General features: G+C 42.6%; 2 protein-coding genes across 3 annotated transcripts in view; both read right to left on the bottom strand.

Annotated features, from left to right (window-relative positions):
• Positions 1-23,873, bottom strand: part of TAGLN (transgelin) — a 255,403-nt gene that overhangs the window by 31,755 nt on the left and 199,775 nt on the right. The window lies entirely within an intron of this gene.
• PAFAH1B2 (platelet activating factor acetylhydrolase 1b catalytic subunit 2) overlaps positions 1,995-23,873 on the bottom strand; it is a 1,197,441-nt gene continuing 1,175,562 nt past the window's right edge. The window contains exons 3-7 of one of the 2 annotated variants that reach the window (XM_050759008.1): positions 22,679-22,766; positions 13,942-14,031; positions 12,691-12,807; positions 8,801-8,923; positions 1,995-5,604 (exon numbers count right to left, since the gene is read on the bottom strand). In XM_050759008.1, the coding sequence (XP_050614965.1) occupies positions 5,326-5,604; positions 8,801-8,923; positions 12,691-12,807; positions 13,942-14,031; positions 22,679-22,759 (690 nt within the window). In that variant the 5' untranslated portion in view covers positions 22,760-22,766 and the 3' untranslated portion in view covers positions 1,995-5,325. The remainder of the gene's footprint in view (positions 5,605-8,800; positions 8,924-12,690; positions 12,808-13,941; positions 14,032-22,678; positions 22,767-23,873) is intronic. The other variant, XM_050759007.1, reaches the window with a different exon arrangement.

The following is a 23,873-nucleotide window of genomic DNA, read 5'->3' as shown; positions in this document are numbered from 1 at the left end:
GCTCTCTTATTTCAAGAAAGCTTGGGTCTTTGGCTTAGAAATCAGAAGACAGGCAGCCGGGCTGCTGTTACCACACCTGTTATCCCAGAACTCTGGGAGGCTAAGGCAGGCCAATCGTCTGAAGCCAGGAGTTCGAGACCAGCCTGGTAAACATGGCGAAACCCTGTCTCTACTAAAAATACAAAATCTAGCCAGGTGTGGTGGTGCACTCCTGTAATTCCAGCTACTCAGTAGGCTCAGGCACAAGAACTGCTTGAACCCGGGAGGCAGAGGTTACAGCAAACTAAGATTGCACCACTGCACCCCAGCCTGGGCAACAAAGTGAGACTCTGTTTCCAAAAAATAAAAATAGAGTAGGAGCTAGACCAGCAAAAGAGTAAGAGCATATTCCAGACAGGGGGCTCCCCACTACGGGCAAAAACATACAGGTAGGTTTGGTGCTCTTGGCAGAAAAGTTCAAAGTAAAGGGTAGAAGGTTACAAATTAAAGAGGCCAGGTCATGGAGAGTGTTAGATGTTACATTTAACGGCTTGAACTTGATCTTTTAAGTCAGTGGTTGACAAGCAAGCTGCAGTACACTGGTGTGTTATGAATCCACTATAAGCGTGCTGCCAAAGCTTGACCAGGGTGTAAAATTCACATATATATATACACATACATATGTGATACATGAATTAAGCCAGAACGACCCAGCAAATAGGCAAAAGGCATAGCATAACATCAGACCACAGCCAAAGATTGTACGTTTAGCAAAACATTGCAGATCTTTACTTTGTGGCTATGTAAAAACACGTCGCTGGGTTAAGATTTCATCTCTGCCATGGCTAGAAAATAAAGTAGGGGATGGATTCTCATGTTGGTTTCTCCAGTTTTGCCAAGTACAGATGCTGGTGAGGGAGCTTTTTCTTTGTTCCATATCACTACCTCTTCCACTTGTTCTGGGCCATTTAAGAGGTTCACATGGGGTAATCCAGATACAGTAAAGCAAAGCCTCAAGATCCAGGCTGCTTTCACTGCTGCTGTGTGGCCTGCAAGCAGCTGACAAAGGCCTCCAGGAGTGTGGGTGGAGAGGAACTTGGTGTGATGAGATACGGGGGAAGCGGGAAGGGCAGCTAGAAAAACAAAATGTCTCAATTTATCTCCAAATTTTTCCTCCTAGAGAGAAGCAAATCATTTTAATCCAATAGTATACCACTGAGGTGAAGAGTGATAAAGCGAACGATACAAAGATCACAGAAACTTTTAGCTGCCAAGGAACATCATACTGGCATACCAATTCACTGTAATTATTGCTGGCCTGGTGGTTGCTGGTGTTAGTCATCAGGATAGGTCCTGATGGACCAGTTAACCGACCCTTGTTCTAGTCTCATTATCTCTGAATAAGAGTATTTGGAGGCAGCTGTTTTACCCTGGGGAGGTAAGGGTGATAAATGAGTCTGTGCTCAAGGTTCATGTCCTCTATGCTGTAGTAACACTATGTTTTGTTTTGTTTTTTTCCGAGATGGAGTCTCACTCTGTCACCCAGGCTGGAGTTCAATGGCGCAATCTCGCCTCACTGTAACCTCCACCTCCTGGGTTCAAGCATTTCTCTTGCCTCAGCCTCCAGAGTAGCTGGGATTACAGGTGTGAGCCACCATGCCTGGCCAGTAACACTGTATTATAAAGACTGATGACACTCACCCAGTTCAGACGAGGTGGTCCACAGCCTACAATCCAGACTAATCTTATCTGCAAAACTATTCCAATCTAATGGAAAAGAGTAGACTTCAAGGATGGCAGTTGTGCTTTCTGAGGGGTCCTTATACCTACTCATCCCACCCTACCATCCTACATGCCTGAGAAGGCAAGTGATGAGTCAGCCTGGTACATTCAGTTCCACAGTAAAGAAGCAGGATGATCTAAATATCCAATTTCCTTATAAGGCAGGGAAAAACCATCCCTTTTTTTCATTAGAATCCAAACTATGATAAAAGAGACAGAAAGACTTCAGCAACTTTGAGCAAAATGTTTACATTTATATTGAAATATACACTAAAACAGAATGAGTTCTACTTGTCAATGAAACTTTGCCAAAGCAAAATCACAAACTTCCAACGGGGAGGTCCAGTCAGCTAGCAGCAGTGATCCCCAAGCAGGAACACCAAGAAGCCTGGGGGACCCCTCTCCAAAAAGCCTCCTTTCAAGAGGCCCCAACTCACTTCTCCCACATGCACCCACACGGATTTAGGAGCTTAGACATGCTCCTGATTTTCATATATTTTTAGTTTCTTCTTCACTGCAATAAATATAAAGTTGGCAATGCTCATACACCACAGCACAGACAATATTTCAGGCTTTAGCATACAACTGTAAACAGTGACTAGGTTAAAAAAATAAAATAAAGTAAGTTGGACTTTTTTTTTTTTTTTTCAACAAAGAGACAAAATTCCTTAGAGCCGGGCATGAGCTACTCAAGATTTGTTTTGTTGGATTAAGGTTTCTGACAAAAGATTCTGGTTTAGGCAGATGCCCTTGACAGTTCAAGTAGACCCAGAGTGGTAGCCAGAGCACTGTCTACAGCAACCAAGAATACATGGACTGAAAGACAACCTGCCCTAGATCACCCTTGGCAGTACATCTTCAAGCTGCCACATTCCAGATATGACCACAGACATCTTTATAGTTCCATCACTGGCTGCCATCTAGTGTAGCAGGAATGCGTGGGCGAAGGAATACAAATCTGCTGGGAGGAAAAGAGAATAGTATCTCTGCTAGCTGCCTGGAAAGTTGGCCCCTTAATCACAATGACAACTAGGACATTTCACTTGGACAGTGCATTAAATTTATAGATTTTTTTTAAAACTACAAAGACCAAGCAGTAAGTTCTGTCACTGACGCAAACTGGGATGTCAAAGAAAAATAGATTAACTATTTTTACCTAAAGTAGTGCAAAGAAATCTGGCAAAAAATGAAAGTGAACTCAATATCTGCACATCAGTAACGGGGCAGAATTTTATTTAAAAGGCTAGTGGTTCAAATACTATTGCTTGAATAGCTCTGGTAGATATAAAATGTAGTAACATCTGAGGTTTGTACATATGAGCAAAGGAGCTGAGGGCCAGCTCACAAAGGGATATGTGATCCTCAGTCAAGAAAGAAGCTAAAAGCGCATGCTGCAGGAGTAACCTAATGGATTTATTTGGACTGTACTCCTACCTTCTGACAAACAAAAAAGACCTGGATAGAAAACTGTCTTTCCACCCACAAAAATCTGGCTTAATTCTTCTTCCTATAAAACTATACCTCAGCTAAGAAAAAAAACTCTTGTGAAAAACTCAACCTGGGCTACTAAAAATAAAAAGGAAATTTTTAATATCGTAAACAAGTTTAGTAAACACCATGTGGATTTTCTGTTAATGAAGACATGATACATTCAAAAAAGTATGTATTTTTTAAAAAGAACAAAACAAAACAATTTTCTAGAAAGAGACTTCACAAGAAAAAAATGAGCCCAAGTTTTATCCCTCAAGCAGAAATGGGTCTTAGCACAAATCAGTAAGCCCTCCTCCAACATACAAAAACACTGAAATTTGCCTTTCAAGTACGTTACTGAATTTGAACATTAAGCAGAATCACTGCAGAGTGTATTTTGATGGGTTACTTCAATACCCACCTGGTCCCGTTCAAAATATCTATAGATCCAGTTTTTATATATTCCATAGGTATACTGATAAAACCATCTACTATCCCATTTTTTTAATGGCAGTTGTTATATAGCTCAAGCAAACATTAAGGTCAACAAATTCTCAGATTAAGTACATTAATAAGACACCTTAGAAGTGAAATAAACCTAGTTTTTACTAAAATGATGGGATAAAGGTAGTGTCTATGCTGAAGAGCAGCTTCACTTGTTTCCCCACGGAAAAAGGCCCAAAATTTTTGGACGATACTTTAAAAACTAAGCCAATAAGGCCAGGTGCAGTGGCTCACGCCTGTAATCCCAGCACTGTGGAGGCTAAGGCGGGCAGATCCCCTGAGGTCAGGAGTTCGAGACCAGCCTTGTCAACATGGCGAAATCCTGTCTACTAAAAATACAAAAATTAGCTGGGCATGGTGGCATGCACCTTTAATCCCAGCTACTCGGGAGGCTGAGGCAGGAGAATCATTTGAACCCGGGAGGTGGAGGCAGCAATGAGCCAAGATCGCACCACTGCACCCCAGCCTGGGCAACAAGAGTGAAACTCCATCTCAAACAAAACAAAACAAAAAACAACTAAGCCAATAAAAAAAATATATACACCTTAAGATATTATAAAACTTGAAATAATGTCAGGTGCTATGGAATGGGAAACAAGAGTTCTGATTCCCCTCACCCCCCAAAAAGCTGTAACAGGTTTTAAGGGAAAAACAAAACCAGAACTCTGAATATGAATAGCAATACACAGACTCTATAGCACAGAACACCACACAAGAATGAGTTTTATAGCAGTACTATCATGACAGTAACTGGCTGGAGACTATACTTCCAGCAACAGGGTTCCTAGGTCAAAAATGTGTTAAAAGCTTGTAATGTCAACAAGGACCAAAAAAAAAAAAAAAAAAAAAACAGGAGGGGGGGAATGAAGGGGAAAGGGGGACATGAAGGGGAATAGGCAGGAAAGGCTGCATGCACGGGTCTGTTACAGACATGATATTCAGCAGCATAAAAATAATACCCTCCAAAGAGTCCCTCTAGTGGGGCAAAACCTGTTTTTCACTGCTAAGCATGGAAAAGATTAAGAAAGCAGAACAAACTCACTTCTATACTATAGCATCTTCCATATATGAATGACAAGCATGTTCAACCTGATGCTACATGTTAAGAAAATATTCAGTATACATGAGAATCTAAGCAACATAAAAACAAAAGGCTAAATTATGAACCTTAAAAAATTGGAGAAAACATGTTTTAAAGCCAAGTAGGATGATTCTGATTATTATTATATATGACATAATCCACAGAAAGGCCAAGAAAAGAATCTTCATATTGTTCAGTATTTAGGCTTGATGTTGTCCTAGGAAAACAGTGATAATTCAATGAATGTGTTACACATACAACTAAAAAGTCCCCTTCTGGTTTCAAATGAATTTAAACAACAATCTTCCTTGGCTAATTTTTCTCCTCTGTCAAACAAACTTTCTATGTACAGGACCAGTTTAAATCCCTCCTCCCCTTCAAACACTAGATATGAACATCCAGGAACATTCTACAATGCAAAGTGCCTTAAGAAAGAGAAGGATTCTGTAGTGCCAGTGATAGAACTGATCTGAGGAAGCTGAGATGCTAGTAACACTGATGGGAGCCAGTCAGGCAATGGTGGTTTGTTTCTCCTCAGGTGTTTCCTCCAACAACTGCATGATCAGTTCATGCAGGGGTTTGCAGATCTTTGCATAGCCCCCTCCTGTCAGATGCAGAAAATCAAACATGTCGTGGCAGGAGATGGCACCGTCCGAGTGCACAAAACCCCCGTCGGTATCCAGGAGCTGCACGTTGGCAAGCTTCGGCAGCGAAACCTTGAGGAGTTGGTTCACCTTGGCGTTCTTTTGCCTCAAAGGATTGGGTTTCTCACCTCGAGGTAACAAACCCTGGGGCACAGCGGAAAACATTAAATTAGAAGATTCACTTATTTTTCTCTACTTATTATTTGTAACTTCAGATAACATCTCCATTTGGCGCTTTCTATACCTTTGATTTGTGAAACACTGGAAAATACTGTTTGAATGAAAGCTAACCATTTCTTCTTAGTATTTTCATGGGTTCCCTTCTGTCCCTTAATTGTTGGTATTCTTCAGGGACCTGCCCTTTGGCCCACTAAACACTTTAGCCAGATCTCTTCCTAGAGCTTCAGAATTACATATTAAACTTCCAGCCACAGAAACAAATTTAAATGTTCCCGAGGCATTCCCAACTGATCCAAAAACAATTCATTAAACTATGCTCTTCCTCTTTACCAACTGGTCATTCCAACACCTCCAAGTCTCTCATCCCATGTATCTATTTAACATTAAATTACTCAACTTTTGCATCCTAAATGTCATTTTCTTTCCTCCATCCTGATTATATACACTGCTACAGCTCAGGAACTTATCTCCAATCATCCTAATTACTATAAAATCTCCTGATTGGTCTTCCCACCTCCAATGCTGTCTGCCCTTCAATCCGTTCTCCATTTGGCTGTCAGAATAATCCAGCTCATAGATACACATCATCTATTAATGCCACATGGAAACTACACCATACTATACTATAAGAAAAAGAGGTGGAATGAATGCTGTCTTGATGAATCAGAGCCATTCACCCTGGAATAACCCTGGAACAACTGTTTTAATTTTGTCTCCCTGTAGCCCTTTTCCAACGGCATATATACTAGGATTAGGCATGAATTACCATGCCCAGCCAAGCAATTCTAAAGATAATATGCACATTTCCACTTAAATACACCATAAAGTTTGCACACAGCCCTTTTAATTGTAATGTGATTACTGCTCTCATATTCAATGACTTATGTAACCATCTCCATGATACTACTATTTAGGTTATTTCCAATGTTTTAGTATTATGGATAACACCATAATTAACATTTCTGCATATCCAATTTAAAAATAAAGAATATGGAAGGATTACTCAGCAACAAATATTTCCTAAGCAAATACTATGTACTAGTCACTATACTTAACAGGTGGACTCTTAACACAATCCTTTCCGGAGTAAGGCAGGTATAAGTAAGTACCTCAACAAATAAATGAAATGCCTTGTAATAAAAAAGATCTGGCTCCCCAGCAACTGCGAATAAAATCCAAACATCCCAACAGCATACAAATTCCTACATGACCTGGCCTGGCGCAGGGGCTCACGCCTGTAATCCCAGCACTTTGGGAGGCTGAGGCGGGCAGATCATGAGGTCAGGAGTTCGAGACCAGCCTCGCCAATATGGTGAAACCCCATCTCTACTAAAAATATAGAAATTAGCCGGGCATGGTGGCGTATACCTGTAGTTCCAGCTACTTGGGAGTTTGAGGCAGAAGAATCACTTGAACCCGGGAGGCGGAGGTTGCAGTGAGCTAAGATTGCATCACTGCACTCCAGCCTGGGCAATAGAGTGAGACTCCATCTCAAATTAAAAAAAAAAAAAAAAAAAAAAAATTCCTACATGAGCTGGTTGTGGCCTCTTTCTCCTAACCATCCCAGGCTCAAACTTTATGCAGCCTCCTCTGCTCACCCAAAAAACATATACACGTACAAGCCTTTGCTCAATTCTCTTTATTTTTCTAAAATGCCTTCTTTCTTTCCCTATTTGTCTGGAAACCAATGAAGTCTTTAAATGTAGATGTCAACTTTTGTTAAACACCTTTTCACCTTACTCTAAACAGCACACAGTATAATAATTCTCTGTGTTGCTGTCTCCATACACTAGACTGTGAGCTCCTTGAGACATAAACTATGCCTTACTCATTTTTGTATGCTCAAGAACTAGGATAGTGCCTTGTACACAGTGATCCACAGGTTTTTTGAATAAATGACTATCTTCCTAACACCATCTCACTAAAGAACTAAATTTATATCAGATTTTGCTAAAACATATTTCAAACTGAACTAAGAATATCTACAGCTAGACTTTTTTTTTTTTTTGAGACGGAGTTTTGCTCTGTTGCCCAGGCAAGAGTGGAGTGGTGCGATCTCGGCTCACTGCAACCTCCACCTCCCGGGTTTAAGAAATTCTCTGCTTCAGCCGGGCGTGGTGGCCCATGTCTGTAATCCCAGCACTGTGGGAGGCCAAGGCAGGTAGATCACGAGGTCAGGAGATGGAGACCACGGCTAACACGGTGAAACCCCATCTCTACTAAAAATACAAAAAATCAGCCAGGCGTGGTGGCGGGTGGCGGGTGCCTGTAGTCCCCGCTACTCAGGAGGCTGAGGCAGGAAAATGGTGTGAACCCGGGAGGCGGAGCTTACAGTGAGCTGAGATCACGCCACTGCGCTCCAGCCTGGGCAACAGAGTGAGACTCCGTCTCAAAAAAAAAAAGGAAGACATTCTCTGCTTCAGCCTCCTGAATAGCTGGGATTACAGGCACATGCTACCACGCCCAGCTAATTTTTTTGTATTTTTAGTAGAGACGAAGTTTCACCACCTTGGCCAGGCTGGTCTTCAACTCCTGACCTTGTGACCCACCCGCCTCGGCCTCCCAAAGTGCGGGGATTACAGGTGTGAGTCATTGCACCCGGCCTACAGCTAGACTTATACTGAAACAGACAGCTGTTCACCTTTGAGACCATGAAGAGTTAATGCTGTAATTCTACAAAAGGGTAGCACCTTTCTGTTCAGGGTACAACTATAAAGTATCCATTTTCTTGCTGATGAAATTTTTCATGTTTTAGAGAAGATTAGAATGTCTAATATACCATCTTTAACATATTAGCAGTAGAACAGGACACTTACAAAATAATCCAAATATAGATCTAATAAAAAGACTCAGGATTCAGACAAATCTCATGTGCAAATTTGCAAAACATTATGGAGGCCAAAAAAAAGGGGGTACTGAGGCACCAAATGGCTTCCATACTTCCAAACAAGGATGCATGGATAAAAGATGGCCCCACAGCTGGTATGGGGGATGATGATACCAGAAAGACAGTAAGATACATTAGAGAAGAGGTCAACAAAAGTATGATAAACTGCTTCCACCTCAAGGTTCTCTAATATTCACGAGCAATCACATTTCTAAAAAGATTCCTCAGCTGACCTAAAGACATCAAACTCTCTACCCACCAAAGACTACATACCAATACAATGATTTTGGCCTGTGGCTGCCTTGTGTTGATAAGTTGTACAATGGCCTCGATCCCACCTGCTACCTCTTCTGCTGTATTTTCGTGGTTGTTTGTTCCTACCCAGACAACAATGACCTGCAATTGAAGAAAGAAAAAAAGGGGGTAAGGAGGAGATAAATACCCAGGAATAAAGGAATGTCCACCATTTAGATGAAAACCTTCTTTTTCTTTTCTTCTCTTTTTTTTTTTTTGAGATGGGGCCTCGCTCTATCACCCAGACTGGAGTGCAGTGGCACCATTTTGGCTCACTGCAACCTCCGCCTCCCACGTTCAAGTGATTCTCCTGCCTCAGGCTCCCGAGTAGCTGGGACTACAGGCATGCACCGCCATGCCTGGCTAATTCCTGTATTTTTAGTAGAGACTGGGGTTTCACCATGTTGCCCAGGCTGGTCTTGAACTCCTGACCTCAGGTAATCCACCCGCCTTGGCCTCCCCAAGTGCTGGGATTATAGGTGTGAGCCACGACCCCTGGCAGAAAATCTTATTTCAAAAAGCAAAGAAGGAAAGATAAACTTCTCAAATGGTGCTGGCTAACTTCAACTGGGCAGCTACCTTACTAAATTTTCTTTTAAGAGAGGCAGGGTCATGCTACATTGCCCAGGGTGGTCTTAAATTCCGGGCTCAAGTCATCTTTCTTTGGCCTCCCAAAATGCTGAGATTAAAAATGTGAGCCACCACACTCAGCCAGGGCAGACATCTTAATGCACTGATTTATGCCTCATATCAGAATAAACTCTAAGTGGAATAATATTTAAGTGGTAAAATTGTACTAGGAGGAAACAAGAGAGAATTATGTCATGCAACAGGGAGCTAATTTCTCAAAATCCAAAAATTATACAAAAAAGATTAATAGGCCAGGCGCGGTGGCTCAAGCCTGTAATCCCAGCACTTTGGGAGGCCCAGACGGGTGGATCACGAGGTCAGGAGATCGAGACCATCCTGGCTAACACGGTGAAACCCCGTCTCTACTAAAAAATACAAAAAACTAGCCAGGCGAGGTGGCGGGCGCCTATAGTCCCAGCTACTCGGGAGGCTGAGGCAGGAGAATGGCATAAACCCAGGAGGCGGAGCTTGCAGTGAGCTGAGATCTGGCCACGGCCCTCCAGCCTGGGCGACAGAGCGAGACTCCGTCTCAAAAAAAAAAAAAAAAAAAGGCCGGGCGCGGTGGCTCAAGCCTGTAATCCCAGCACTTAGGGAGGCCGAGGCGGGCGGATCACAAGGTCAGGAGATCGAGACCACAGTGAAACCCCGTCTCTACTAAAAATACAAAAAATTAGCCGGGCACGGTGGCAGGCGCCTGTAGTCCCAGCTACTCAGGAGGCTGAGGCAGGAGAATGGCGGGAACCCGGGAGGCGGAGCTTGCAGTGAGCCGAGATCGCGCCACTGCACTCCAGCCTGGGCAACAGCGTGAGACTCCGTCTCAAAAAAAAAAAAAAAAAAAAAAAGATTAATAAATTTAACTATATAAAAATAAAACCTGGAAAGGTGCAGTGGCTCACATCTATAATCTCAATGATTTGGGACGCTGAGGTAGGAAAACTGCTTCAGCCCAGGAGTTCAAGGCTGCAGTGAGCCATGATCACACCACTGCACTCCAGCCTGGGTGACATGGCAAGACCCTGTCATGGTATAAATACACAGATGCACTCAAGGAAAAGAGTCACAGAGGTGGAGGCTGGAAGGAATTTTAATAATTTTTTTTTTTTTGAGACAGTTTTGCTTTCGTTGCCCAGGCTGGAGTGCAATGGCTTGATCTCAGCTCACCGCAACCTCCGTCTCCTGGGTTCAAGCGATTCTCCTGCTTCAGCCTCCCGAGTAGCTGGGATTACAAGCATGGGCCACCATGCCCGGCTAATTTTTTGGTATTTTTAGTAGAGACAGGGCTTCTCCATGTTGGTCAGGCTGGTTTCGAACCCCCGACCTTAGGTGATCTGCCCGCCTCGACCTCACAAAGTTGGGATTACAGGCGTGAGCCACCGTGACCGGCCTCTTTATTTATTTTTGAAACGGAGTCTTGCTCTGTCACCCAGGCTGGAATGCAGTGGTGCGATCCTGGCTCACTGCAACCTCTATCTCCTGGGTTCAAGTGATTCTCCTGCCTCAGCCTCCTAAGTAGCTAGGATTACAGGTGCATGACACCACGCTTGGTTTTTTTTTTTTTTTTTTATAAAAACCAGAGACAGGGTTTCACCACGTTGGCCAGGGTGGTCTTGAACTCCTGGCCTCAAGTGATCCACCCACCTCGGCCTCCCAAAATTCTAGGATTACAGACATGACCCACCACGCCCATCCAACAAGTTTTTCTCTTTAGAAAACAAAAAAAAAAATCAGTCTGGCATGGTAGCTCAAGCCTATAATCCCAGTATTTTAGGAGGCTGGGGCGGGAGGATCATCTGAGGCCAGGAGTTTGACACCAGCCTACGCAACATAGCAAGACCAAGAAAGACCCTGTCTACAAAAAGAAATTTAAGGCCGGGCGCGGTGGCTCAAGCCTGTAATCCCAGCACTTTGGGAGGCCGAGGCGGGTGGATCACGAGGTCAGGAGATCGAGACTATCCTGGCTAACATGGTGAAACCCCGTCTCTACTAAAAATACAAAAAACTAGCCGGGCGTGGTGGCGGGCGCCTGTAGTCTCAGCTACTTGGGAGGCTGAGGCGGGAGAATGGCGTGAACCCGGGAGGCGGAGCTTGCAGTGAGCCGAGATCACGCCACTGCACTCCAGCCTGGGAGACACAGTGAGACTCCGTCTCAAAAAAAAAAAAAAAAAAAAAAAAAAAAAAAAAATTTAAAAATTAGCTGAGCGCGGTGGCACATGCCTGCAGTCCTAGCTATTTGGGAGGCTGAGGCCATAGGGTCATCTGAGTCCAGGAGTTTGAGGTTACAGTGAGCTATCATCATGCCACTGCATTCTAGCTTGGGCAACAGAGAGAACCTGTCTTAAAACAAACAACTTTCAATGAAAGCATGTTTTGTCAGGGCTCAGCTTTTATTCTTTTTTTGGGAGCTGAAACGATTATATAGTGTGTGCCAACTCAGAGTATTTATGATATAAGATACTGGGTAGAAATATTCATTTGTTCACATCTGCTTCTAACTTTCTTCAGACGAACTTGGCAGGCCTTGATTACCGACCTGTTTATATGGTTAAACAGATCCAAAATTACTTCCTGAAGTTAATCATGGCCCTGCTCCCATGGCCCACCTCTGAGCAGTTTTCCCCTCATACTGCCCAAGGTCTATGCATTCCACAGAATAGCACACCTCATTAGCATAAAATATCTTCCTTCAGCCAGGCACAGTGGCTCATGCCTGTAATCCCAGCACTTTTGGGAGGTCAAAGCGGGTGGATCATGAGGTCATGAGTTCAAGACCAGCCTGGCCAAGATGGTGAAACCCCATCTCTACTAAAAATACAAAAATTAGCTGGACACAGTGGCAGATGCCTGCAATCCCAGCTACTCGGGAGACTGAGGCAGGAGAATCGCTTGAACCCAGGAGGTGGGTGTTGCAATGAGCCAAGATTGCACCACTGTACTCAACCTGGGCGACAAAGCAATACTCCATCTCAAAAAAAAAATCTCTTCCTTCAATTTAAGAAGATAATTATAACAACTACAAATACAACCCAATAGGCAAACAATTCACTAGTTTCTTAATTATATATTTTGATATATTCTTAAGCAATGACAGTATCATTTACTTTAAAGAGGCATGAAACAAATAGTGAAATAGGTCTTTAAAGAAGCAATTTTTTTTTTTTTACTACCAGTTTCAGACTATTTAACTATCCAAAAGACACTTAAGATTAATGACATTATTTGACAAGTAACTTTCATTTCACCTTAGGCTTAATATTCTCCAGTTCTCCATTCTTTAGTCTCCACAAAACATGTCTTGTTGTATCTCCCCCAATTCCAAAATTCAGTGCATGAAGTGGGGAAAAAAGCTCTCGCCATATCTAAAAAAAGAAAAACTTGATTTAGTGCAGCTAAAACTAGGGGAAAGTTTAATCTTTCAATTGCAATGTGTTGCAAGGCATTAGAAATAATTTCCTTTTCCTGTATTCAAAGATAACACTGCAATGGTGTGACACTCACTGTTTAAGGACGTTGAAAACACCACTGTGTAACTCAGGTCTTAATGTAGCCTTAGGTCTCAGCTCAAGAAATGAGTCACAACTCAATCTGATGCCCCCTAAAAGGTACCAACATTAATAATTAAGCTGTCAACTCAACAAACTCTCCTTTCCACTTACTGAACTATACAAACAGGGTGAAGCGGAAACAAGAGATGAAGAAATTTAGAGTGCTAGAGCTAAAAAAAATAAATAAAGCTATCTTTTCTTTTAAATTTCCCTTGGGGTGGGGCACGGTGGCCCACGCCTATAATCCTAGCACTTTGGGAGGCCAAGACACATGGATCATTTGAGGCCAAGAGTTCGAGACCAGCCTGGCCAACATAGTGAAACCCCGCCTCTACTAAAAATACAAAAATTAGTCAGGCATGGTGGCGCATGCCTATAATCCCAACTACTTGGGGGGTGAGGTATGAGAATCTCTTGAGCCTGAGGTTGTGCCACTGCACTACAGCCTCAGCAATGGAGTGGGACTCTGTCTCAAAAAATAAATAAATAAATAAATAAATAAAATAATAAATTTCCCATGGAAAAATGCCTAACCCTACAAGATTGGGAATAGCTTACTATAAAAATATATGAAATAGGAAAATGGCAAAATATAAACAAGAATCATGACTAGGATATATACGTTATCAGCAAATACAAATGGGAAATACTAAGTTACAAATAATAACTGACAATCTGACTAGAGCAAATATAAACAAATATAACATTAAGCTTCTCAGAAACCAGAGTAAAAGAGGAAGTTTCATTATAAACAATGCTTCAGATCAGAACATGTCCAAGTTAAAAGAAAGAAAAGAAAATCCCTTTAGGTAGCTTTGATTTCTCTTATAACCTCAATTAGGGCTTCTCTAAGAGGCACAAATAAGCTCAGCTCAGAATGAAAGTCCATTAGTAATGAATGGTTATACATGAGTAGCCAAGAACCACGCTCACCCCTTCCACCTTTACCTCATATTGCTGCATTAACTGCACCATGGAGTCTCCCACAAACAGTACATCAGGCTCTTTGTCTTTACAGTCCAAAACAAATCTGTTGTGCTGGTTTGAAGAAGAAAGAAAAATTATTAACTGGCACTTCTGGCTGGGTGTGGTGGCCCATGCTTGTAATCTCAACATTTTAGAAGGCCAGGGCAGGAGGATCACTTGAGGTCAGGAGTTTGAGACCAGCCTGGGTAATACATCAAGATCCCACCTCTACAAAAACAACTTTTTTTTTTTTTTTTTTTAGACAGGGTCTGGCTCTCTTACACAGGCTGGAGTACAGTGGCGTGCTCTTGGCTCACTGCAACTTCTGCCTCAGGGGCTCAAGCCATCCTCCCACCTCTGCCACCTGAGTAGCTGGGACTACGGGCTCATGCCACCATGCCTGGCTAATTTTTTGTATTTTTTGTAGAAACGGGGTTTTACCATGTTGCCCAGGCTGGTCTCCAACTCCTGAGCTCAAGCAATCTGCCCACCTCAGCCTTCCAAAGTGCTGGGATTCCAGGTGTGAGCCACACATCCAGCCAGAAAAAAAATTTTTTGAATAAAAAAAGAAACTGGTATTTCTTTTCCTGTGAGACTTCTTGGCCTAGAAAGAATAGCTGTCCAACCAGTTACCGTTGTTAAACATTTTTTTAGTCTACCCCCAAAGCTTATTCCTCTCATTCTATAAATTAACTGTTTGAACTTTCTTCTCACCCTTACTATACTGATCATTCTAGTACTCTCAAGAAACCCAGAATTCTAATGAAACCAGAATAGAAAAATACATGTAATACACTATGTAGAAGTTTATCTTTTCCTTAAACTTTTATTAAGAAAATTGCAAATACACAGAAAAGTTGACACAGTACAATGAACATACACAACTGCCTCTTATATTCAACAACTAATAGTATTTTCCCATGTTTGCTTTATCTCTATGTACGCGTTCATGTTTGCTGGACCATTTGTGAAGTAAAATGCAAACATTATGATTCTTCACCAAGATGTATCTCCTAAGCATGCATCTCCTAAGAGTAAGAACATCATCTTATAAAACCACAAATTGGGCGCAGTGGCTCATGCCTGTAATCCCAACACTTTGGGAGGCCAGGGTGGGCGGATCACCTAAGGCTGGGAGTTCGAGATCAGCCTGGCCAACATGGTGAAACCCCGTCTCTAATAAAAATACAAAAATTAGCCAGGCATGGTGGCAGGTGCCTGTAGTCCCAGCCACTCAGGAGGCTGAGGCAGGAGAATTGCCTGAACCTGGGAGATGGAGGTTGCAGTGAGCCGAGATCGTGCCATTACACTCCAGCCTAGGCAACAAGAGCGAAGCTCCATCTTAAAAACAAACAAACAAAAAAAAAAACGCACAAATTATTATCATAACTAGGAAATGAAACAATCTCATAACATCTAATATTCAGTCCAAATTCAATTTTTCAAATGGCTCCAAGAGTTGGATAAAGTATTACAACATCATTTTTTCAACTACGATCCAATCAGGTTCCATGTATTTTATTTGAATGCAGACTTTGAAAATATCTGTTAACTTCCAAATGTGAGACACTGGCAAACTAGGACTCAATCCTTTTCAGTCAAATCCAAGCTTATAAACAGTGGTAATCTCCTCTCAGAGTGCCTCTTTCTGTTATAAAGGCACAAGATACTTTCTAAAATTGATTTTGGCCAGGTGTGGTGGCTCATGTCCAAAATCTCAGCACTTTAGGAGGCCAAGGTGGGAAGGATAGCTTGAGCCCAGGCATTCAAGACCAGCCTGGGCAACATCATGAGACCCCTTCACTATGAAGAAAAGAAATAAAAAAGGCCGGGCGCGGTGGCTCAAGCCTGTAATCCCAGCACTTTGGGAGGCCGAGACGGGCGGATCACGAGGTCAGGAGATCGAGACCATCCTGGCTAACATGGTGAAACCCCGTCTCTATTAAGAAATACAAAAAACTAGCCGGGCGAGGTGGCGGGCGCCTGTAGTCCCAGCTACTCGGGAGGCTGAGGCCGGAGAATGGCGTAAACCCGGGAGGCGGAGCTTGCAGTGAGCTGAGATCCGGCCACTGCACTCCAGCCTGGGTGACAGAGCGAGACTCCGTCTCAAAAAAAAAAAAAAAGAAATAAAAGAAAAAAAAAGAAAAAAAAAGAAAATAAATTTTATCCATTAATGTTAAAGAACATAGTCTAAACTTTTATTTTGGCCGGGCGCGGTGGCTCACGCCTGTAATCCCAGCACTCTGGGAGGCCGAGACGGGTGGATTACGAGGTCAGGAGATCGAGACCATCCTGGCTAACACGGTGAAACCTCATCTCTACTAAAAAATACAAAAAACTAGCTGGGCGAGGTGGCAGGCACCTGTAGTCCCAGCTACTCGGGAGGCTGAGGCAGGAGAATGACGTGAACCCGGGAGGCAGACCTTGCAGTGAGCTGAGATCCGGCCACTGCACTCCAGCCCGGGCGACAGAGCGAGACTCCGTCTCAAAAAAAAAAAAAAAAATTATTATTATTTTTTTTAACTTTTTGGAGATGGAATCTCACGTCACTCAGGCTGGAGTGTAGTGGCATGATCTTAGCTCACTGCAACCTCCACCTCCCGGGTTCAACCAATTCTCATGCCTCAGCCTCCTGAGTAGCTGGGATTATAGGCACCTGCCACCATGCCCAGTTAATTTTTGTATTTTTAGTAGAGACGTGGTTTCACTATGTTGTCAGGCTGGTCTCTAACTCCTGACCTCAGGGGATCCACCCGCCTCGGCCTCCCAAAGTGCTGGGATTACAGGCGTGAGCTACTACGCTAGGCCAGTTTAAACTTTTATATTCATCCCTGAAACAAATTTATACAATGCTCTAGGTCTGTAATGTAGGTCCAGGCAAAGGCCTACTCTCTTTTTTTCCCCAAAGACGGGGTCTTGCTATGTTGCCCAGACTGGACTGAATTCCTGGGCTCAAGTGATCCTTCTGCCTTAGCCTCCCAGCTAGCTAGAACTACAGGTATGCTTTATCATGCGCAGCTTTCCAATGCTGTTTCTTTTTCTCAAACTCTGCATTCAATTTTGTTTCCCTTAGGAATTAAGGAAGAGTTACTATTTAAGTATTTCTGTTGACAATACCAACACAGATGAGGCTGTGGTAAAACTCAGATATTCATCTACAGGTGAAGTGTAAAGTGACAGAAATACTTCTGGAAATAATTTTACAGATTATGAAAACACCTCCAGCCAGGTGTGGTGGCTCACGCCTGTAATCCTAGGCCTTTGGGAGGCCAAAGTGAGCAGATCACATGAGCTTAGGAGTTCAAGACCAGCCTTGGCAACATGCAAAACCCCATTTCTACTTAAACAAACAAACTATATATATATTCATTTATTTATTTAAAAAAAAAAAAAAACACTTCCTCTCTTAGGGTGACAGGATTAGGGACAGCTTTTTCCTTGCTTCCATATTTCGTGCAAACACATATTTTAAAAATCACTGTTTCAGTAAATATTTCTAAACTGAGGAGACATGAGCAAGAATAAGTTTAGTGAATAGGTGCTTTTTCCTATCATGTCAACTCCCTATTGCAGGTACTGTAGTACCAACTACCTTTCTCTCTCTCTCTTTTTTTTTTTTTGAGATTTTGAGACAGGGTTTCACTCTGTCACCCAGCCTGGAGTACAGTGGCAGCTGTGAACGACAGCTCACTGCAGCCCCAACCTCCCAGGCTCAGGCTGGGGAGGGCTTACGTGATCCTCCCTGCCTCAGCCTCAGGCGCACTTCACCATATCCAGCTTTTTTTTTGGGGGGGGGGGGGGCGTTTTGTAGAGATAGGGTTTTGCAATGTTGCCGGGGCTGGTCTGGAACTCAAGCGATCCACTTACCTCTGCCTCCCAACGTGCTGAGATTACAGGCCTGAGCCACCACACCCAGCCCCAACTACCTTTCCACACCAATAAAACAGCTTGTGTTTGTACAGTGTCGTGGAATTTAAGACTCCTATGATAAAGGTTCTAGTACTTTTCTCCTCAAGTATAATACTTGTAATAAATTTGGAAACATAGAAAGGACCAAAGCAACACATCTATAATCCTACCACCTTAACCTAGCAACTATGACCATGCTTGAGTATTTTCTCCTCAACTTTTTTCACATCCTCTGTTATCCCTTTTACACAGTTTAAGTATCACGGACACCTCTTTCTGGCACTACATGTCTGAGGCCAAAAAAACCCAACATTCAAATTCTAGCTTACCTACTTTCTAGTCCAGTGATCTTAAACAAGTACGTAATTTGTGTCTTGGTTTTAACATCTGCTAGCAATTCCATTTTAGAGTTGTTAAAGATTCCCAGCTATATCATCTGGCACCCACTAGGCACTTGAAAAATGGTAGCCATTATAGTTGCATTTAACATCATACTAGAACCAGTTTTCTATGTAGCAACACAGTTTTTATAATCGTAACTTTTAATGGCCATATATTCTTTTTTAGACACAGGGTCTTGCCCTGTCACCGAGGGTGGAGGGCAGTGCATGATCACAGCTTACTACAGCCTCAAACTCCCAGACTTAAGCAATTCTCCTGCCTCGGTCTCCCTAGAAGCTGGGACTACAGGCACACACCCAGCGATTTTTTTTTTTTTCTATTTTTTGTACAGTCAGGGTCTTGGATTGTTTCCTAGGCTACATTTCTGGCCTCAAACAATCTACAGGCCTCAGCCTTCCAAAGTGCTGGGACTACAGGTATGAGCCACTGCACCTAATATACTCTACTGAATACACTCAATGACACATTTTTGTTTCCTTTTTTGGGGGGTGAGGGGAATGAGGGTCTATGTTGCCCAGGCTGGTCTTGAACTCCGGTGCTTAAGCAATCCTCTTGCCTCAGCCTCCCAGGTCACGCTTTTCTTCCTGTGGGCAGACTTGCCAGTGGCCTCTTTTTGTGAATCTAATAAGCGTAATAAAGGGATATATATATAGTTTTTCCTACGTTGGAAATTCTTAAAATCAGTATTTTTATGGATTTTGGACATATTTCTAAATTCTTAACAAAAGGGCTATATACCAATCTGTAAGGACTCCAACAATATATTAGAACTGGTTTTACTGTACTTGCACCTGAATTAGATATTAACACTTCTCTTTCTCTTCCTAACGTTTTAATTTACACTTTTTGGAAACAAAGTTAAAGACTTTCTACCATGTCTACTGAAATACTTATGTATTAGTTCCTTTAGGATATTTTTATTGATAATACACGATATCTATGCTTCATCTATAATATTTACTGTGTATATTTTCCTTAGTCTGCTGCTGAGCCTTATTTTTCTGGTTAATATGTTTTGATACGATTTCTATTATGTTCGGCAAGTCTTTCAACATTACCCTTAAGAAAACCTTTTAGGCCAGGCACTTGGTGGCTCAAGCCTGTAATCCCAGCACTTTGAGAGGCTAAGGTGGGTGGATCACCTGAGGTCAGGAGTTCAAGACCAGCTTGACCAACATGGTGAAACCTCATCTCTACTAAAGAAATACAAAAATTGGCCGGGCAAGGTGGCTCAAGCCTGTAATCCCAGCACTTTGGGAGGCCCAGACGGGCGGATCACGAGGTCAGGAGATCGAGACCATCCTGGCTAACACGGTGAAACCCCGTCTCTACTAAAAAATACAAAAAACTAGCCGGGTGAGGTGGCGGGCGTCTGTAGTCCCAGCTACTCGGGAGGCTGAGGCAGGAGAATGGCGTAAACCCGGGAGGCGGAGCTTGCAGTGAGCTGAGATCCGGCCACTGCACTTCAGCCTGGGTGACAGAGCGAGACTCCGTCTCAAAAAAAAAAAAAAAAAAAAAAAAAGAAAGAAATACAAAAATTAGTCGGGTATGGAGGTGGGCGCCTCTAATCCTAGTTATTCAGGAGGTGGAAGTTGCAGTGAGCCAAGATCACGCCACTGCACTTCAGCCTGGGTAACACAGTGGGACTCCATCTCAAAAACAAAAACAAAAACAAAACAAAACCTTTTCATTACGGAAAATATCAAATGTATACAAAAGCACAGAGAATTAACACCTCCATTCAGAAAGAATGAACCTCCATGTATCAATTACCAGCTAGAGCAATCATTTATGGCCTATATTATTTCAGTCATACCCCCAACTACTGCCCCACTCCATCCTCAGATTATTTTGAAGCAAACTGAGGATATATCATTCCAAGTACAAATATTTCAGTATGCTATGCTTAAAAGATTTTTAAAGTCAGGCACGGTGGCTCATGCCTGTAATCCCAACACTTTGGGAGGCTGAGGTAGGAGGATCACTTGAGGCCAGGAGTTCAAGATCATCAGCCTGGGCAACATAGTGAGATCCTATCTCCACAAAAAATAATAAAAAAAATTAGTACGGCATGGTGGCATGCACCTGTGGTCACAGCTACTTGAGAAGCCAAGGTGGGACGATCACTTAAGCCCAGGAAGCCAAGGCTGCAGTAAGTTGTAATGCTGCCACTGCACTCCAGCATGGTTGACAGAGCGAGACTCTGTCTCCAAAAAAATGTTTAAAATATTTGTGTATGTTTTTCTTCCATTTGACTGATTTTTCTACAGCCAGGGCTCATTAAAGTCTATTAACTTAAGACGAGAATAATGAAGATATCTAGTTTAGTTACTACTTTTCCTTTCCTTTGTCTTGAACTCCTGGGCTCCAGTGATTACCTGCCTCAGCTTCCCAAAGTGCTGAGATTACAGGTGTGAGTCACTACTCCTGGTGTAGTTACTATTCATAAAGGTATAAATGGTCCAGATGCCCATGAAAGAGAAAATGGGCAAAACAACTGTAGTACACTTACTTTTTTCTTTCTTTTTGAGATAAGGTCTCGATCTGTCATCCAGGCTGGAGTACAGTGGCACAATTATAGTTCATTGTAGCCTTGATATCCTGGGCTCAAGTGATCCTCCCACCTTGGCTTCCCAACCTGCCTTGGCCTCCCAAAGTGCTGGGATTACAGGTGTGAGCCACTGTATACTGCTCTGTCTTAAAAAAAAATTATTGGGGCTGGGCGCGGTGGCTCAAGCCTGTGATCCCAGCACTTTGGGAGGCCGAGACGGGCGGATCACGAGGTCAGGAGATCGAGACCATCCTGGCTAACACGGTGAAACCCTGTCTCTACTAAAGAAAATACAAAAAACTAGCCGGGCGAGGTGGTGGGCGCCTGTAGTCCCAGCTACTCGGGAGGCTGAGGCAAGAGAATGGCATAAACCCGGGAGGCGGAGCTTGCAGTAAGCTGAGATCCGGCCACTGCATTCCAGCCTGGGCGACAGACAAGACTCTGTCTCAAAAAAAAAAAAAAAAAAAAAATTATTGGGACAACCAGAGAAAACTGAATATGGTCTTTGGATTAAGTAATAGTATTATATCAATATTACATCTCATGATTTTAATAACTATCCTATAGTTATTTAACAAAAGTCCTTATTTTTAAGAAAACATGTTGAAATATTCAGGGGTAAAGAGAAATGAGTGCAAATGCTTCAGAAAAAACCACTATGTTAGTATATACATATACAAATAGATACAGACACAGCACACAGGGCGTGGTGGCTCACGCCTGTAATCCCAGCACTTTGGGAGGCTGAGACAGGCAGATCACTTGAGGTCAGGAATTTGAAACCAGCCTGGCCAACATGGCAAAACCCTGTCTCTACTAAAAATACAAAAATTAGCTCAGCATGGTGGCGGGCACCTGTAATTCCAGCTACTTGGGAGGCTAAGACACAAGAATAACTTGAACCCGGGGTGGCGGGGGGTGGAGGTTGCAGTGAGCGAAGATTGCACCACTGCACTCCAGCCTGGGCAAGAGTGAGACTCCGTCTCAAAAAACCAACAACAACAACAAAAAAACAAAAACAAAATAGATGCAGACACAATAATTAGGCAGATATCGTAAAATGTTAACAATTGGTGAGTCTAGATGAAGATACTTCTTTCTAAATTTCTGTAACATTTGTGTAGTTTTGAAATTACTTCAAAATAAAAAAACTAAATATTTCCCAGTTCCAACATCAGATTGGTGAAGAGGCAGGACATTTGTAACACTACATTTTTACTGACAGTAACAAATTCTTGTTGACTATTAAAATGCCCCCGTGTACAACCTGTCGCAGGTCACAGGATTACAGTTTTTTGTTTTTGTTTTTGTTTTTGAGATGGAGTCTTGCTCTGTCGCCCAGGCTGGAGTGCAGTGGCGTGATCTTGGCTCACTGCAACCTCCGCCTCCCGGGTTCAAGAGATTCTCCTGCCTCAGCCTCCTGAGTAGCTGGGACTACAGGTGCCTGCCACCACACCTGGCTAACTTATTTTTAGTAGAGATGGGTTTCACCATATTGGCCAGTCTGGTCTCAAATTCCTGACCTTGTGATCCACCCACTTAGGCCTCCCAAAGTGTTGGGATTACAGGCGTGAGCCACTGTGCCCAGCCTGGAGTGTTTTTTTTGTTTTTTGTTTTTTAATTGCCCCTTCGCAGTTTTGATCAAAAGATCTTTAAAAATTGAAGAAACCAGGCATACTGACATGTGCCACTAGTCCCAGCTATATGGGAGGCTGAAGTGGGAGGATCACTTGAGCCCTGCAGTTTGAGGCCAGCCTGGGCAACACAGTGAGACCCTGTTTCAAAAACCAAAACAAAACAGACAAAAAACTGGAGAGACTCAACTCATGTGAATGATACACATGCACTTCCTTTTACCTGAGACATCCATCGGTCATCTCCTTGAATATCTTCTGCTGCATGCGGAATAGCTGCTGGGTTTGAGTCTCCTTGGCTCATTCTACACCTGTGAAAAAATGTCTATGTCATGTTTCATTTGTTAACAAGAATGTTTGTAACCACTTAAATATTATTATACACATCAGGCTTTAAATAATAATTTAAGTTTTATTGTGGTTTGCCTACAAACAATTGGGAAACTAAACAGAAACAATTACTTTCTGTAGAGACGAATTCCGGAACATGACTAAGTCCCATAAATATAGCATCACTAAACTGTCAGACAGCTTTGAATATGACTTAGTTGCAGTGCAGTACATTTTAAAAATCTCCAAGTACATACTTTATACCTATACTAGCTTTTTTGTGATATGTTACTGTAAGTACCAAGTGACACAAGCAGTTATTAGATACAGTACAATAAAATCTGCATCAGAAGTTTTTCAGCTGTTAAGAGTTACACATTTAAGAATTACTACTGCAATGATTAAAATCCACTGGTTACTAAACATCACACAAATAACTGTAGCACAGGTTGTGACAAAAGTAGTTACAGGCCTTGGCACTAGGTTTTGACAAATGTTTACCAGGTATTTTTATTTTTGATAAGTTTCCAATAAGAAAATTTTAGTAATGATGGCCAGGCGCGGTGGCTCACGCCTGTAATCCCAGCATTTTGGGAGGCCAAGGCAGGTGGATCACAAGGTCAGTAGATCAAGACCATCCTGGCCAACGTGGTGAAATCCCATCTCTACTAAAAATACAAAAAATTAGCTGGGCATGATGGCATGCACCTATAGTCCAGCTACTCAGATGGCTGAGGCAGGAGAATCACTTCAACCAGGGAGGCAGAGGTTGCAGTAAGCCGAAATCACACCACTGCACTCCAGCCTGGGTGACAGCCAGACTCCAACTCAAAAAAAAAAAAAAAGAAAAAATTTTAGTAATGAGTCCAAATATGTCATCTAATAAGTAAAATTCGGCAAAATTAGAAGTGCTAATCTTCTATGAATAGAAAGACAAATAAGAAACCAGACTACTTTTCAACCAGTTCTGGAGAATATACACTAGAAACATTAGGCTCCAAATGCAAAGGACTATGAAAAAGAAAAAAATCGGCCGGCACGGTGGCTCACGCCTGTAATCCCAGCACTTTGGGAGGCCAAGGCAGGCG

The sequence above is a fragment of the Macaca thibetana genome, chromosome 14 (genome assembly GCF_024542745.1).
Source record: "Macaca thibetana thibetana isolate TM-01 chromosome 14, ASM2454274v1, whole genome shotgun sequence".
Lineage (NCBI taxonomy): Eukaryota > Metazoa > Chordata > Mammalia > Primates > Cercopithecidae > Macaca > Macaca thibetana.
The sequence above is the reverse complement of the archived record's forward strand: the minus strand, read 5'-3'. Positions and strand labels throughout refer to the sequence as shown.